Source organism: Sander lucioperca, chromosome 15 (assembly GCF_008315115.2).
Source record: "Sander lucioperca isolate FBNREF2018 chromosome 15, SLUC_FBN_1.2, whole genome shotgun sequence".
In the NCBI taxonomy this organism is placed as follows: domain Eukaryota; kingdom Metazoa; phylum Chordata; class Actinopteri; order Perciformes; family Percidae; genus Sander; species Sander lucioperca.
In genome coordinates, this window is record NC_050187.1 from 18,358,568 (window position 1) to 18,376,360 (window position 17,793).

General features: G+C 39.1%; 1 protein-coding gene across 4 annotated transcripts; it reads left to right on the forward strand.

Annotated features, from left to right (window-relative positions):
- Window positions 1–697: 697 nt before the first annotated feature.
- elovl5 (ELOVL fatty acid elongase 5) lies at window positions 698–15,643 on the forward strand. Of its 4 annotated transcripts, none has more exons than XM_031303671.2 (8): window positions 698–955; window positions 6,950–7,014; window positions 7,465–7,652; window positions 9,410–9,487; window positions 10,072–10,243; window positions 11,471–11,595; window positions 13,779–13,913; window positions 15,057–15,638. In XM_031303671.2, the coding sequence occupies exons 2-8, from the start codon at window positions 6,957–6,959 to the stop codon at window positions 15,183–15,185; spliced, it is 885 nt and encodes a 294-aa protein (XP_031159531.1). In that variant the 5' UTR covers window positions 698–955; window positions 6,950–6,956; the 3' UTR covers window positions 15,186–15,638. The 4 variants fall into 4 exon arrangements, with proteins under 4 accessions (XP_031159531.1, XP_031159533.1, XP_035848647.1 ...); XM_031303673.2 differs by having other exon boundaries at window positions 839–862; XM_035992754.1 differs by lacking the exon at window positions 698–955 and adding an exon at window positions 2,995–3,128 and having other exon boundaries at window positions 13,779–13,908; window positions 15,052–15,643.
- Window positions 15,644–17,793: the final 2,150 nt, after the last annotated feature.

Here is a 17,793-nt window from a genome sequence, read left to right on the forward strand (position 1 = left end):
AACATCCTCAATGATTCATGTGAGAGACAGAGACAGATGAGAGAGATGCAAGAAAACAATAGAAATTAAATGTTTTACATCAATATTAAAACCCACATTGTGAAGTAGAGGATTTGAGTGGTCTTCCTTCTTTTCTCATTTGTTTGTCTCATTTGTTTTTTTCTTTCTTCATTCTGTTTTCAGCTTAATTGATGAGCCAGTAAAATAGGGAAGGTGTAAATTCCTTACAGGCACTGTATGTATGTTTCCGCACCATGCTGAGGGAATATCAGGCCTTGCTGCCTAGAAGACGGCTGCTCTACAACTGCGCTAAAACTGGGTAATCGTTTGCATATTCGTGCACACAAGAAGCTCGCACGCAGACGCATTTTTACATTACACACACACACGTTTTTGTGAGAAAAAGTGTTGTATGTGCATGCTTTGTGTGTGTGTGTGTGTGTGTGTGTGTGTGTGTGTGTGTGTGGTGTGTGTGTGTGTGTGTGTGTGTGTGTGTGTGTGTGTGTGTGTGTGCGGTCAAATTAGTGTATGTGCATGCCTTTAATGTGTGTGCGTGAGAAAAAGCGAATTTGTGCATGATTTTTATGTGTGTGTGCAAGGAGAAATAGGTGTATGCGCATGCTTTTTATGTGTGTGCAGAAAAAGTGGAGTATGTGCATGCATTCTTGATATATGGCCTAAACGGCCCCTCATAGTAAAATACCGGGTCACCTCCTGGCTGTTACCCTCCTGCAGGGCAATGGGCCAGTCTGCGTGTTCCTCCCACTATTTTCCACTGAGTGACAAGGCTGCACATTGTGCACAGACCGGCCAGCCAGCCAGCCAAGGTTACACAGTCGCTTTCTCTCTCCTGCCTTTTAACGTAAGCAGTCCGCGGCACACAGCTGCATCTCTTCATCCACACTCAACATTTCGCTCTTTATCTAACGCGACCGGACGGCAGGGTGACTTTATGGTGAGGCTTTATATTATATTATTTAAAAAGATAAAGGAACATGTTGCAGGGCGCATATCGTCTGTAAGCGATGAGTTTGGGTGATGCTGAAGCTCTGACTTCTAGGCTACTGTCTGTTACTGTATCCTAGGATGCGATCGACATTTTGCGATAAGTTTTTTTTTTTTTTTTTTTTTTTTTTAGGATGATGTAATGAGATAACCGCTGCCATCAGCTCACATCTTTTTGTTTAACTGGAGACCGGGCTGCTGTTTCATACCGTGCAGTAGTAGCTACAGTGCGTTAAGTGCAGTTTAGATTAGCCTACACGTGTGACCCGACGGAAAATTACAAGTGTACAATATTGTGGTACAAGTAAGCGGTATAGGACGCAGATTCTACAATAGGCCTAGTCTCATGCATTTGTCATGTGTTCGCGATACTGCATCATATGCTATATAGCCATATCAGACAGACAGCCGAGTGCTACTAAACTGTGTGTTGATAGTTGATAGTTGTTGTCAAACTTCCTAGTGAAAACTTTCCATCTTGCTTTTCTAGATCTATTTATCTATCTAATACTCTTACAAGGGGTAAGCAATACGCACAATCCCAAAAATGTGTAATTTTATATCGCAATATCAATATATATCTTAATACAATATAGAAAATCTATTGGAAAACTTATTGATAAACTAATGAATTGATGTTTTTGGTTAATCCAGTCAAATAATAACTTACAAATGCAGGTAGCCTATATCATCAGATTGATGCAAAAATCATGCAAGTCATGCTGATTGATTTGCAACATTGATCACAATGTCCTAATACAATTATATATTTTACAGTTTTTTACAACTGTTTACACATGCTTCAAAACTTTGTCTCCTTTTTAAAAAAAAACAACTCTATAAACATAATTCCTAAAACTGCACACACAAAATGCCTCATCTCCACACTGCATTCAAAAATGAAACATTTGCATCAAATGCTAAACACTTGTTTCATTATTTTTTGGATATACCATGTACACACTGTTGTTCTAAATCTATGGGGTGGGTGTGGGGGGGATCACCAGTGATCAATAAGTGTGGCCCTGATCTCATCAGAGATCGCTCTCCTTCCTTCTCTTCTTTGCCCTCCTCCTCCTCTTCCTTTTTGAACTTGTTCTCATGTCATCCCCTGTCTCTCCCTCCTACTCCCCTTGCTCTCTGTTCACTGTTGGCATCCATTGTTCATAACATGTTACCTGACCATTGACCTATTTATAGGCCTATACTAAAGCAGTGATTGGTTGGTGATCAGGTAAGCAATTAGTGTCTGCACATGTGAGGAGTGTGTGTATATCTGATGAATAAGCATTTTGATTGGTTGTGTTTGGAAAAGGAAAGCAAGTCACTTCCTGTTAGATTTTTTTCTCTAGGTAGAGAATTGTGTGTAGTCTTTTGAAATAAGGTGTTTTATGCAATTTAAAACTGAGTGAAAGGCTGAGAAATGGCTTATGGTTTTGTAGATTTGGTGTCTCATTTTGCTCTTTGAGTGAGAGGTTTCAAAATTCGTGTGACATGTAAAGATTTTATGTGTAAGCAGTTGCACTGTAAAAAACTGTAAAGGGAGATCTACCTTGGTATTAAGAAATCTATGATATTTATATTGTTGTATATACTATCATATTGCCCAACCCTAACGCTTACAGTAGCCTACATTAGACTTTTTAAATAAATCATCATCTGCTGCAGTGATGAAACCAATAATTTTGACCAAGTCCATATGCAGAGGCATTAGTATTTCCTTTGATTGATGGGACATATTTTGCAAGGCTCCAACATTTAGCTAGCACAGACTCACTGATTGGCTATTGAATGCCCTCCTGTTGTGGCTCATCCAGCTCTGATTAAGGCCTTGCAGATAATCATGTTTTGGTGCAGCCTAATGCATCTCTGATAATAAGAGCACGGATATTACTGTACTAAGGTTGAGCAGAATAAGCCTTATTTTGTTATGGACAAATTCAACAATCCGTGGTATGCTATGTTGCCTGGGCGGTCCCTTCCAACTCCTAGCCTGGCTCTGCCCTCCTACGTACTTCCGCTCAATTTTTATTTTCCTTCAGTACAAATGAAATGTACGAGAGTCTGGTAGGACCAGGCTATCCAGCTCCTACCCCAGAAAGTTTTTCTTGGCTTGTGTGGAGGTGAGTGATGATGAACAAAAGACTATGGCCCTGTCCCAATACCTCCCCTTCCCCTAGATTTTTGCCCTAACCCTTGTTTTTGCGCGTTCTCGTGTAGGGGTAGGGTGTCCCAATACTTTAGGGAGCAAGGGGGAGTGCTATTTTCCCCTTAAAATCAACCCTCAAAACATAGTGAGGTCCGATGCAGGCTTAAAATGAAGTGAGAGATGAAATTGCCCAGGATACCTTGCGAACTCAGCGAGCCAGCCAAATTTTTCAACCAAGATGGCGGACACCGCTGGAAAGGAACAATTGAATTGTATGTATATTTTCGCAAATAAGCATGTAAAAATTTCGAAATATGTTGGAATGTGTTAGTTTGATGCACATTCAAAGGACTGTTGAGTTTTGAAAACTAATGTTAGAAAATATCTCACAAAGCTATCTGACGATGTTTATGATAGCTGCCGAGTGCTTCGTAATAATAATAATATACATCTGATCTGGGTAGTTTTGTCAATAAGGATGTATGTTCCGGCGTTCATATGAACACAAATATCCTGGGCTTATCCAGATTTCAATCATATTCGTGATATGGCGTTTATGAGGACGGAGAACCCTGAGGTGAAGCTTCAGATACAGTTAAGCGAAAGCTAACGGGAAAATTCTCGTCTAGATTCGAATGACTGCTGGTCTGTTACAAACTGGATTATGCATGCAACAGTAGGCTATCCCGGTTTCATTTAAAGTACTCCAACTAGTATATTATTATGGATACTTATATCGTGATCATAAGTGGGATAGTTATGTGCATGTAAACACACTCATCAGATCGTACTGACCATTCAAAAATCCGTCTTGTTCTCTACCTGAAACAAATCCACAAGGCAAAGAAGACGGCGAATGCGTCTTCTGTTTTCTACATCTCTTCTCTGTTAATTAATCAGACGTAGATAAACTAACACAGCCCACACAACAGGCAAAACTGCTGGAACCGGCATTTTCCTTGAATGAATAGTAGTAGGCTACCGGTAGACACATTGACGCTGCGCGTGACGTAGGTGAGCACGTTCGCTACGCTAGTTTGCATATGGTGGTGTCCCATCTCATAGGGAAAGATCTTCATCCCCACTTCCCTCATCGAGGGGACTTTACTGTCGTGGAAGTTTTAAGGGGGGAGAAATGGGACAGGGCCTAAGCAGCCAGTGCCGCAAGTTTACCGCTAATTAGCTGAAAGACTTCATCATTTTGATCGAAGGCTCCTCATCTTATTATAAGTGTTTATTCATTATTGGTGCAGTGTTCTTTCCTGTAAAATTAACAAAATTGCAGCAACAACCTTTTTCAGTTAATGTGAAGATTTTCGTTGAGATTTTTCAAAAAGATTTTGTGTTATTTATTCCAATAACCACAAAAGAATTAAAAAGATGTATTGCCATTTGCAAAATAAACAAAACTATGTCCCTCTCCTTGATGCAGTCAGTCACCTATTCTTAATATATACTTGAAACTAGTAGCATAGAAAACATACACATTGTGGCAGAGTTTCTTTTTGCTGTTTGTGATTAACCTGGTGAATACTAAAGTGTCTGTGAGAACTGATTATTTTGTTGAGTGTTTATTAAATCTATTAAACGTAAGGTAAATAAGAAAAATTGGTAAGCTAGTCAGTTGTGTTAATATATTTAACGTTTTGTTTAAATTTAAAATAAATAATTATTTATTAACTATTAGGCCTTTTTTTCCTTGAGCCCCTGCCGCCCAAAATGTCTGTGCACGTCCCTGCTTGTTATATACATATTTGTTTCTTGTGTGCAATGGTGCAACTGAAATTATTAAATTATGGCTATTTACAGGATTAAAGTGAATACTTCTTTATATGGATTAAAATAAATGTAAATGCATGTAAACAAAGTCACTGGTGTGCCCCACTCAGTTCTATTAGTCATATTTCAATATCATATAACTTTATATAAGAGCTGCATTCAGATTGAATTGAGATGCTTTACCTAAATTTGATAGATGGAATCACATTTCTGTCTGTAAAGTCCAAGAGTATTCTGTTAACCTGTATAGCTGTCTTTTACCTTTTACCAATGACAAAGTTCCACATGACCCATATAAGAGCCACAATAGCTTATATCTTATCTCATGAAGTGGTGTATGTATGAAATGCCAATTCGTATGCCATTTTTGGCGTGTTGTCAAGACACATACTCACTTTTTAGCGTGTTTATCAATGCCGTTTGGCCTCCATTGACTTACATTACCTTGCGATTGCGTGTGAATTTACACCGTAGCGAGTAGTATGAAAGGCCGAAAATCCACGTAGGAAGGTTGGTTGTGGTGGTGGATGGGTCAAACAAACGACTTTCACCCAGGAGACCAGGGATTGTGTCCCGCGTGTCACATTTCCTAAACTCAACTGTTGCTTTCTTCTTTTCCTAAACCCAACCGGTTATTCTTTTCCTAAACTCAACTGTCGCTTTCTCGCGATAACACACCAAGTGGCGTGTATGTTTATGTCCGCTGTATACAGCGTAGACATACACGCGGATAGCTCAAAATGCGTACAGATAACACGCCACTAGGCTTAAGAAAGTGGGCATGTATGTTTACGCGAAGTCATGATGTCATGTTGCAGTAGGAGGCCTGAAGTGATAGAGCAGACAATATAAAGGATTGTGTGCATGTAGGATTGTGTGCATATCTCTGGGGTGATAATGAATAAAAAGCGTGTGAGAGTTATCAGGTTTACAGCAAGAAAATCAGCTGCAGGAAATTGTACAGCTGAAGGATCTTTATAGAGGGCTGGTTGTTCCAGAGTTGTAAGGCTTTGTGCGAGAAAGCTACATAAGTCTTATTACAAAGTATAATTTAAAGGAAGAGATTTCTCTATTGTAAAAACATGGTAATGCAACATAACATGTTTCTCCAGATGTCAGTCAAAATACTTCCTGCAGTTCGACGAAGATAACAGACAGAAAAAATATCCAGCTGTGAACATCCAGACATTCATAGAGTTGTGTAAATGACCTTCTTCTTTAGATCACAGGGTTGATCTGACTATCAGAAGCATAGCGGTGGAATCTGATATTATATAGTATATAACATACTGTTTATGGAAAAGATACTCACGTCTGACAGAGAAAAACTGCACTTTTCAACTTTTTCCTAAATGTTCCACAGGCAGCTGTTTGATCAGTACATACACACCATACATGTTTAAAACACTCACAAAGGATAATAGGGTAATTAAACAATATATGATAATGCACCACCATAAGTTGACAGCTTTGTCAGGAGAACATGCACAAAGATTTAGAGACGTTCTGCGATTATTAAAACCTGGAGCACAATAGCAATAATGAATCTACACATTTCATTACCTTCAACAATTTAAATGCCAGAACATCACTATACAACAGTGTAGAGATGGGGTTATCATCTGTACACACCTGCCTGCTGGCTTCTTGTTTTACAGAAGTGGCCACATTTGATCTGTTGTCTGAAACCACAGGGATGTAAAGGGTTAGTTATTGGGACATGGGACATATTAGAGAGCGTGGGTGGACCAGCTGGAGCACAAGCAGACATATACAACAAACATGATAGGCATGTATCAACACTGACTTTGAGTTACATTTTGTTATTTAAACACTACTAAGAGGTAATACCGAATTTTCAGAAGACTGTTGTTATGATCACTAAACCGTCAAGGCCTCTTTCAGGCAGATTAATTAAGCTTATCATACTTAAAGCTGCACTCTCCTGCCAGTGCGTTGCCAACAAAAACTCACGCTGCTTTATATTGTTTTTTTTGTTTTTCATTTCGTTTTTAGGTGACAAATGGAGACCATTAATCATAAACTGAACACGTACTTTGAGACATGGATGGGTCCCAGAGGCAAGTCAAGTTTTTATTGTCATCTTAGTTGTTGATATAAAATCTGTTGCTGTTGTCTTAAATGTGTTTGTCTCCCAACACATTGCAAATACTGTATTCAATGCAAAAGCTCAGCAGAGTTCTGTAGTTAACAGACAGGTGAAGGTAGCTGTGAAAGTAAAAATTACCTAAAACCTTGACTAAAGTCTTTTATTACATGCTGTACACATGTACAGCATGTACATGTACATGTACATGTACAGCAGATGTCTTGTGCAAGTATTTGCACAAGACATCTGCTGTGGTTTTTCACTGTCTGGCTGCTAACCTTTCGATTGTTAAAGCAAACATCCCTCAGTGTGCACACTGCTGCTGTTTTCTCTTTTCAAGTTCATTGAAAGATAACAGACTATTATCAATGAGGCCACCTGATCAACAGTGACAACTTGCCTCTTTATCACCATTTTTCAGATCAGCGGGTGAAGGGATGGCTGCTGCTCGACACCTACCCACCAACCTTTGCACTCACAGTCATGTACCTTCTGATCGTGTGGATGGGGCCCAAGTACATGAAACACAGGCAGCCGTACCCCTGCAGAGGCCTCCTGGTGCTCTACAATCTGGGCCTCACAGTCTTGTCCTTCTACATGTTCTATGAGGTAAACAGACTGCTCGGCACTGAGATATGTGTTGATGTAGGCCAAAGCAATCACTGCAATGTCACACTGTCACACTACAGACAGATTATTAAAAGAAAAGAAAAAAGAGGAAATCGACCTGAATCTGAGCCGCATGCCCACTAAAAACTCTAGTGACCAGATATAAAGCCTATGGACTAGTATGTTTAATTGAAGGAATACTTTGATGTTTTGAAAAATGCACTTATTTGCTTCCTTGACAGAGATGAGAGGAGATTGATACCACTCTCATGTGTGTACGTTAAATATGAAGCTACAGCCAGCAGCCGGTTAGCTTAGCAACAGCCGGTTAGCTTTAACACTTGACTCTGATTAGACTCGGATCTGTTGCTACTGGCTTCTGTCTCTCACTGAAAGCTACCATTAGACAATGTTATCAGGGAGTAGGAGGGACACAGCTGGATGCTGACAGGCTCATTAATTCAGCCATCAAATCCCTCATATACCCTCACAGACATCAGTACAGCCATCTATTGTTAGCTGGAAAACTGCTGACAGCTGACTATATAATTGAAATTGATAGATGCACTGATGTAAACAAACTTGGATTATTTGGCAAGGAGCCTGATCTGAATTTGCTGTTTAAGTTGTATCTGTCATTTTGTGTACCTGTGAGCACCTGGAAGCCAGAACCAGATTTAGCAGTTTTGTGTACGTGTACAGTAAGTCTAAAGTAACTGTACTTTCTTCCCCATCCAGCTGGCAGAACAAACTATTTGTCTTTCTGTTTGCATTGCATAAGGCCCCAGTGGAACTGTAGCTGTGTGATTCATTGAACCTTGTACTCTGACAATGCCCTGGCCATGGGGTGAACTTTTGGCCATCCAATCATGCCACCTGATCAAAGTACAGGGCAATTTTGTTCTTGTCAACTTTCCAGGGCATAGTGGTTGGTCACATAATGACTGTGATTAAATGTGTTTGCGATAATATTTTTTGTTACATTTATAGGCTGACTAATGCTGCTTTAGGTTTGAAGAAAGAATCAAGGAGGTATATCAGCTTAGAGGGCTGTCTGTACTCTCCCGATAAACTACTTCATTCCGTTGCTGGTTCTTAACTGGTGGCAGTTACTTGGCTCTGCTGTTAGTTAGCAAAGACTTTCACAGCAGCAGGCAAAGACAGTGAATATATATTGATTTGGTGAATCAGCATTAAGCCACGACATATACTTGCATTTGAATAATTATTGTTTAAAGGGGCATGACACTGATTTTACACATTCACAGATTTGTTTACTTGTCACAGAGAGTACTACTCAGAATATAAACACAGTTGTATAATGGCTGTTGTGGCTTTTGTCAAGTGTGAAAAAAAACCTGAGAAAGCCTGTGTTATAACAGAGTTATTGGAGACACTAGCGTATGCCAAGCAGGGACGGTTGAAGATAAATCAAGTCAAACATTAACATTTTTGTTTACAACAATATGTACATGGTCCCTTACAACATAATAAATAGTTGAGTTGCCTTATGGGAAGTCTGAGATACAACATATTTTCCAGCTGAACCCATACTAGGGATTAACAGGATATCTTGGCCCAACGTTATGGATAAACCACTGGAGTACTACTTTAATGTACAAAAGTATAGGTAAATAGATATTTCTGTATTTGCACTTCTTTTGCAATACCTCCCTGTGTGCTAAATGCTTTAATTAAATTTAATTAGCTTCCAGTACATTCGGTGATAACATATTCTAAACGGCTTTTTTCTTCAGCTTGTTACTGCTGTGTGGTACGGTGGCTACAACTTCTACTGTCAGGACACTCACAGTGCACAGGAAGCAGATAATAAGGTCAGTCTGATTTACACCGTTCAACATTTTTATGTTTATTGCTGAGGATTATGTTTTCATTTGATCACGTTTGACATAATTGTATTACGAAGTAATCTATTTCCCAATCTGTAAAGGTATAAATACCAGTTATTGTAGGACAGCTAGAATATATTGCCCTGATTTCTATGGGTGAGTACCTGTAAATCCCAGCAGATAAGCTGAAGAGACAGAGTCAATTTAATCTGACTCATGTCATCATGATGACTCGCTTTGGTGTCCCTACTGAGCTCTGCAGTAGAGGTGAAAACAAGGTTCAGTAAAACGTGCACAGGTTTGCAGTTCTGCGGTGATTAAATGAAACGTGTTATCACTGTGTCACTACTACAGATAGTGAAATTGCTTTATTATTTATCCTTTCAAGGACCTTCCGGACAGACGTCGGTGTAACACCTTGTATGATAAATAGTGTTTGCAGGAATTTGGGAGGAACTTTTGGAATGTATTTTCCTGATTTGTCATCTCTATCATCTCTTTAGGAATATAGTTTTGTTTTTTTTAAAGTTTTTTCTTGTGTTTTATTTATTTGCTGCATTTCCTCTCAGATCATAAATGCCCTGTGGTGGTACTACTTCTCCAAGCTCATTGAGTTCATGGACACCTTTTTCTTCATACTACGGAAGAATAATCACCAGATGACGTTTCTTCACATCTACCACCATGCTACCATGCTGAATATCTGGTGGTTTGTTGTGAACTGGGTACCCTGCGGCCATAGTGAGTGTTTTAACACAACTTCACCCTCCAGTATTTACTGTTTGGCCCGAAAGAAAGCTAAATAATTTAAGTGCTCTAATGTTAAACCCATTAGCCCCAAAAACAGCCACAAAGCCTTAATGGCCCTGACACACCAACCCGATAATCGGCCGTCGGACAGTCTGGCGAGGTCAGTGACTCAAGTCTGTTCGGTGTGTTCCGTGCCGTCGTCCGTTGGAGGAGCTGTTGGCCTTCATTTTGGCTGACCTGACTTGCTGGGTCGGAGGGCGTGCAGTCGGACTCAATGACCAATCTGATTGGTGGAGTGCTAACCCGGAAATGACGAGCGGGATGAGCGTGATGAAGCCTGTCAAAATCCGACGAAAATCTTTTAAATTGACCTTTGTCGATCTGCAATGAAGACAGATTCCACAACTGCATTGGCCTATTTCTCGCTTAAAATGTTTTCAGAAACACGTTTCGGTGAATTATTTTCGTAAAATATGAGATCGTATTCCGAACGAAGCCGCCATTATGCCCGGTTGAAAAATCCGGGAGCAGCCAGACCCATGTGACGCGTTTGTCCAATCAGCTGCAGGTTTTCATTTTTTGGGCGACAATACAGATTATTGCCGCCTGCTGTTATGGAGACATATTACGTCATGCGCATGCGCAGAACGCACGCTCAAGTCGGTGTCGCTTCGGTGTGTTCTGAGGCACTTTTTGGACCTCGGGGAGACAACTGATCAGTCCAACTGCCTTTTCTGCCAACGGTTGGCCGTCGGGTTGGTGTATCAGGGGCTTTAAGGACACTAAGTGACACTTATTGACCTGAACGCTGCTGCACTGTGTAACATAGCCTACTTTTTGTGCTTTTCTATTAAAGTTGTGCAGAAAAAAGCACAGCAGCCTGCAAGCAATGGAGCTGTCAATTTTCCTACACTAAAAATGTCCTTCTTAATTATGCCTTTTACTATTGATTTTAATATAATGTGAAATTTCTGATCCATAAACACGTTTCATTATTCATCAGATGTTCAATATATTAGTTCTGTATTACTTTACTGTTAATGGCTTCTATTGATTTAACATGAACTTTGTAGTAATGGTTCCAAATGGAGCAGACTAATGAAAAGTTAGTAGCTATATGATCATTGCACTCCTGAATGCAATCACTTGCCATTCACGGACAGAAATTGCTTGCAGTAGATGAATAACTACCAGTGTCTCTCTTCTGTGTCTCTACAGCATACTTCGGCCCCACCATAAACAGCTTTGTCCACGTTGTGATGTATTCTTACTACGGTCTGTCAGCCATCCCAGCCATGCGGCCCTACCTGTGGTGGAAGAAGTACATCACACAGTTACAGCTGGTGGGTTCATCCTGTAGTTTCTCGCTGGTGGTAGAAGAAGTGTTTAGATCTTTTACTTAAGTAAAAGTAGCAATAATAATAAAAGTATTTTCATTAAAATGTACTTAAGGTCAAAAATCAAAAGTATGCAGAAACAGGCTTATTTGATTATGATGTAGTATTACATATACTGTATATATTGTATGATTATTATCACTGATGTAATGTGTAAGTAGCATTTTACTGTTGTAGTTTAACTGTTGGGCAGTTTAATATGCAAATATAATTACATCCTAAAAATCTTATTTTGCTTAGTTAAAGAAGTCAGTCAGTGCAGTAAGAATACTGTATTTGACTTTTTAATTTAATTCAATTTATTTAAAAAAAAAAAAAATGCTAGTATGTAGCTTGAAAATTGAACAATTAAGGCAGGTTTCTGCAAGCAGAATAATTGAAAAATGAAACTGCTTTGAAAATACAGTAGGTTCAATATATTCTAACCGCACTCATCTTCTCACTTCTACTAAAGGAAATGTAACTTAAGTGACTTAAAGGTCCTATGACATGCTGCTTTTTCGATGCATTTATATAGGCCTTAGTGGTCCCCTAATACTGTATTTGAAGTCTCTTTCCCGAAATTCAGCCTTGGTGCAGAATTACAGCCACTAGAGCCAGTCCTACAATGAGCTTTCCTTAGGATGTACCATTTCTGTCTGTAGCTTTAAATGCTATTGAGGAGGAGAGATGGGGGCAAGGTGGAGGGTCGGGGTGTGGTCTTGACCAATTGCCATGCTTCGCTCGTTTGCAAGCCATGATGTCTCTCTTTCTCATGGGCGGGCCAAATTCTCTGGGTGGGCAAAGCAGAGAAAGGGGAGGTAACTTTTCCCCTTATGACATCATAAAGGGAAGATTGTTACGTGGCAGGGAATAATAGGACCCAAACGCAGAGAGCAGGCAGGCAGACGACAGTTGAAGTGGAGGATTTATTTTATCAAAAACACAAAAATAAACCAAGGGAGTCCTGAGGCTTCAGCAGGCAAAAAAACAATTCCAAAAAGAAGTCAAAAGGGAATCCAAAAAAACAGAGAAGTACAAAAAAAACAGGAACTTGTGAACAAAGGGAATCCAGGGAGCACAGAAACTGATGAGAGCTGACACTGGGAGACACAAACACACACAAACTAACCGGGTAAGGACACAAAACGACCTGACAAGAGACAAAGGGAACACAGAGGCTAAATACATGAGGTAACGAGCAAATGAGGGGCAGGTGATACAGCAGGTGAAACACATCAGGGCGGGGCAGGACAATCAGACAAGGCGGGAAAACACAGGAAGCAAAACTAGACAAGACAAGACAGAAAACAGACTATCGAAATAAAGCAAGAAACAGAAACACAAACAATCCTCACAGAAACATACACAATCAACAGGGAAATACAGAAAACAAACAGAAATATACACAACATAATAATAGTCAAAAAACAGGGAAACAAAACACTACAACAAAGATTCCAGATCGGCCCACCTGAGCTTTCATTTTCTCAAAGGCAGAGCAGGATACCCAGGGCTCGGTTTACACCTATCGCCATTTCTAGTCACTGGGGGACCATAGGCAGGCTGGGGGAACGCATATTAATGTTAAAAAACCTCATAAAGTGAAATTTTCATGCCATGGGACCTTTAATGAAAGACTAGAACGACTTGACAATAAGGAGATGTTGTGCACTGAACAATAATACAGTTAATATATTTTGTAAGAAAAAAATGAAACATTATAAGTAACTCTTAACTAGCTGCCAAATAAATGTATTGCAGAAATAGTACAATATTTAACTTTGAAATATAGTGAACTAGAAATAAAGTAGCATTAATTAGCAATATTTAACTAAGAATAAATTGCAGTACATGAGTAAATGCCCTTTCAACAGTTTACAAAATTCATGGGTGTATTTTCAGTCTTTGTCCTTTGATTTGTATGTGATGATTGTTATATTCACATTACATTGTAGAGCTGATGTTGCTATTTAGGTGTTGGACTATTTTCGGCAGGATGCTCTTTAGCTTTAATACAGTGCAGGCGCTTTCACTGTCCATTAAAAGATATTTTAGACTCTGGATCAATATTATGTTTCTATAGGCTCTCTGTGTCACCTTCTCATTCTAGTATGTGTCAGCATGTGCATGTTGTGTTTCCTCCACAGATCCAGTTCTTTTTAACCATCTACCAGACGATGTGCGCAGCCATATGGCCATGTGGCTTTCCCAAGGGATGGCTGTACTCCCAAATAAGTTACATGGTCACGCTCATTTTATTTTTCTTAAACTTCTACATTCAGGTCAGTTGGTTTTTCCATTTTAAAGTGATGTTTTCTTATTGTCAACACATCCCATGAAAAAAAAAAACTATGAATTGATCCCACTTAGTATTGTCTGTGTAGTCAAAGACTTCCATTGTTGTACAAAAACTATTCAAAACACATAGATGAGCCACAGTGAACATGGGCACTGTAGTTTATTTTGAGTCGATCCTACAAAATACAGTCCTGCTGCTGTAAGTACCAAATGTGTGTTATTCTGCAGCTGGAAATAGTTCCCAACAAATGCACTATTTACTCCTGTTTAATTAACCTGTTGTGTATTTTGGGCTGCTATATGAGATCCATAGTGAGATACACCTGATGGATTGTGGGTAACTTTAGCTTCCATTGTTAGTGTTAGCCATGCTGCTGTAGAGCCATGTTGCTGGGGTATTAACGGTCGTAGTCCGGGTTATCATTGTTATATCTGGTAACATGGAACAGTGAACATAACATAACATAAACTTTACTAAAAACTACAGTGCCAAGCTTTTTTAGAAATTAAATTAAACTGTATATTCCTCTCCCTCCTACTCCCCTTGCTCTCTGTCAATTGTTGACATCCATCTGAATTTTTACCTAATTATAGGCCTATAATAAAGCAATGATTGGTTTTCGTGTTTGCACACATGAGGAGTGTGTGTGTGTGTGTGTGTGTGTGTGTGTGTGTGTGTGTGTGTGTGTGTGTGTGTGTGTGTGTGTGAGTGTGTGTGTGTGTGTGTGTGACCTGGTGAATAGCATTTTGATTGGTTATGTTTGGAAAAGTTAGATTTTTGTGTCTTAGGTAGAGAATTGTGTGTAGTGTTTATGCAATTAAAAAACTCTTTGAGTGAGAGGTTTCAAACATTGTGTGACATGTAAAGATTTTGTGTGAATGCAGTTGTAAAAAACTGTAACACATAACATCAACAAATGTTTTTGATATGGAGCCCTTACATTTGTGTTTTTAAAGAACTGTGACCAAGCTATGTACTGACTGGGACATTTAACGCCAACTATCTTACAGTATAGATATATGTGTTTGAGTAATTACATTTAATTATTAGGTAACCCGTTAACCTTATGTAATTTTCAATGATAAAATTATGTGTAATAACATGTTATCTCTGCCTCTCTTTTAAGACTTACAAGAAGCACAGTGGGTCTCTCAAGAAGGAGCATCACAAGGCCTCTCCTATATCAACAAATGGAAATTCAAATGGGACGCCATCTCTGGAGCGCACTGCACACAAGAAATTGAGGGTGGATTGACATTTGAGAAGGCGCCACCTCATTCTCAATGTAGCGTGTTAGCTAATGCTGCTAAGAGTTATATGGATCTTCTTATCTAGAATAGTTTAGCACTCACTTGAGATGAAATAAGCCATAGTTACATAAATCGAGATACTTTCCATGTTTTTGAACACGTTCCTACACATTGATTATATTAATTAATATAGTATTAATTTATTAATATAGTAGAGTATTGTAATATGGTTGCACAATATTGCCTCTTCTGCCCTCTAGAGCAGGGATCTTCAACAGAGGGTCCGGGACCCCCAGGGGGTCCTCAGAGTCAATGGAGGGGGGCCTCCAAATTATTGTTAATTGTTCTGTTGTGTTGGTATTTTTTTCAAAAATTAAAAAGTCTTACCATGGATCTAACATATTATTAGCAAATATAACTCCCCTCTGATGATAGGCTTACTGGCCTATAGGTAAGGTAGTCACTAAGGCCATCCACAGATACAGTTAATCCTAAGGATTCACTGTGCCACATGTATGTTTAACATTAAAACATGATTTATAAAATCATGCCAACACTTATTTTAATAGCTTAGTATTCTATGCAAAAAAGGTATGTATAAAGGCTTTAGGCCGCCCTACACATCACTGTAGGCCCAGTTTATTATGCAACTTAATTTTATACAATATATGCAGTAGGGTGTCCCTGCTCTATCTTTCTCTCAGTTAAGGGGTCCTTGGCTTAAAAAACATTGAAGACCCCTGCTCTAGAGGAAATTCACTTCAAAGCAAAAAATCTCTTTCTTGCTACCAGCACACACTAGTTTTGACTCATTCCATGATGCTTTACCCACAAAAGTTCCAAAGATGAAAGCTAAAGTGAGTGTGTTGGCAGCTGAGGGTTTTGTCACACTCAATGACGTCTCTGTTCCAACAACCTAAGGGTCAGTTAAAATAACATAGGCTTGCTATGGTCCTTAATGTGAAACTAGAGCATGCATCTTATGTCTTGCTTTAACTTACTCCTACCTGTGCTGTTGCATAATCCTGAATTTTGCCCTGTGTAATAATTTAATGCATTTCTAATGGCAGGTTGTAACAGCAGACGTTTTGCTGAATATTTGCAGAGGTGCAGGGTCTCTAATTTGGAATATTTAGCCATCTAACCAAAGCATAACCAAAGCATAGTGTACTGTCCATATTTAAACCAGTTTAAGACATAATGTTGGAGGGCAGTTGTTGTGTTTTATGAGCACAATATAAACTTAAAGTGTAACTCTCGCCAATATGCATCCTAGGGTCTTTTTGTGAATATACCCGAGTCAAACTTTCGTTTAAAAGCATATTTAGGACGCGCCACTTTTAAGATTTACCGTTTTCTCGTTTTTCGGTCAAATGGCCTTTTGAATGGGAGTGCTAGGGGCACTTTTATGCTAGCCTCAAAATAGCTATTTTTAAAACACTAAGAAGGCTCGACACAACATGAAACTTTGCTCGAAGTAACACCAGGGGCTCTACACAGGAACACAAGCATTGAGAACATTGTTTGTGTACCCAGAGTTTACTAAAAAGAAAGGTTTTGAGCAACTCACTGTAGCTGTTGTTCTTGCGGTCGCCGTCTATCGAGCCGGTCAAAAATAGTCGAGGGAGGAGAGTAAAGATGGAAAGCTCCAAAAGCTTAGTTCCATATAAATGCACGGATAATTCGTTGTTTTGTCGTTAGTGAAACACAATATTGACCTTGTAGTTGAAAAAGGAGCCTCATATAAGAATGACATTTCCTCCTATGGAGTCTGTTCATTCGCATTCAGTGATCGCCTATTTTGGACTGGGAAAATGGCGGATAGCGTAAACTGCTAACGTTAGTTGCTCAAAACCTTTCTTTTTAGTAAACTCTGGGTACACAAACAATGTTGTCAATGTTTTCGTTCATGTGTAGAGCCTCTGGTGTTACTTCGAGCAAAGTTTCATGTTGTGTCGAGCCTTCTTAGTGTTTTAAAAATAGCTATTTTGAGGTTAGCACAAAAGTGCCCCTAGCACTCCCATTCAAAAGGCCATTTAACCGAAAAACGAGAATACGGTAAATCTTAAAAGTGACGCTTCCGTCCTAAATATGCTTTTAAACGAAAGTTTGACTCGGGTACATTCACAAAAAGACCCTATGTTGCATTTTGGCGAGAGTTACGCTTTAACATCCCCCATGTTATAAAAATCAGTTTCCTCTCACGCTGTGCTATTTTACTGTAGCTCTATCCAGTAAATGCAATTGGAACTTGAATTCATTGAAATTAATTAAATAAGGCAACACCCATTAGGTCTGCAGTGCAGCTGCTTATTCGGTATCAAGTGAATATTATCATACTGTATAATATTAATGTTAAACACTCAAGTATGTTGTATTCGGATAAACTTTTTATATAGTCATTACTGACCTTAAAAAAACACAGTGTCCATTTGGTAGGTGCTCGAGAGCTTTTGATTGTCATATCTTCCTCAACTCATGGGTTTTGCCCGGTTGTTGTGAGAAATCCTTATAACGCTAATGGGAAAAGTAAACATCTACAATTCCATGACAACTGGGTAAACCTAATTTATTGAAGATTATGTAATATGTTCAAAAGTTATTTTCTCAAAT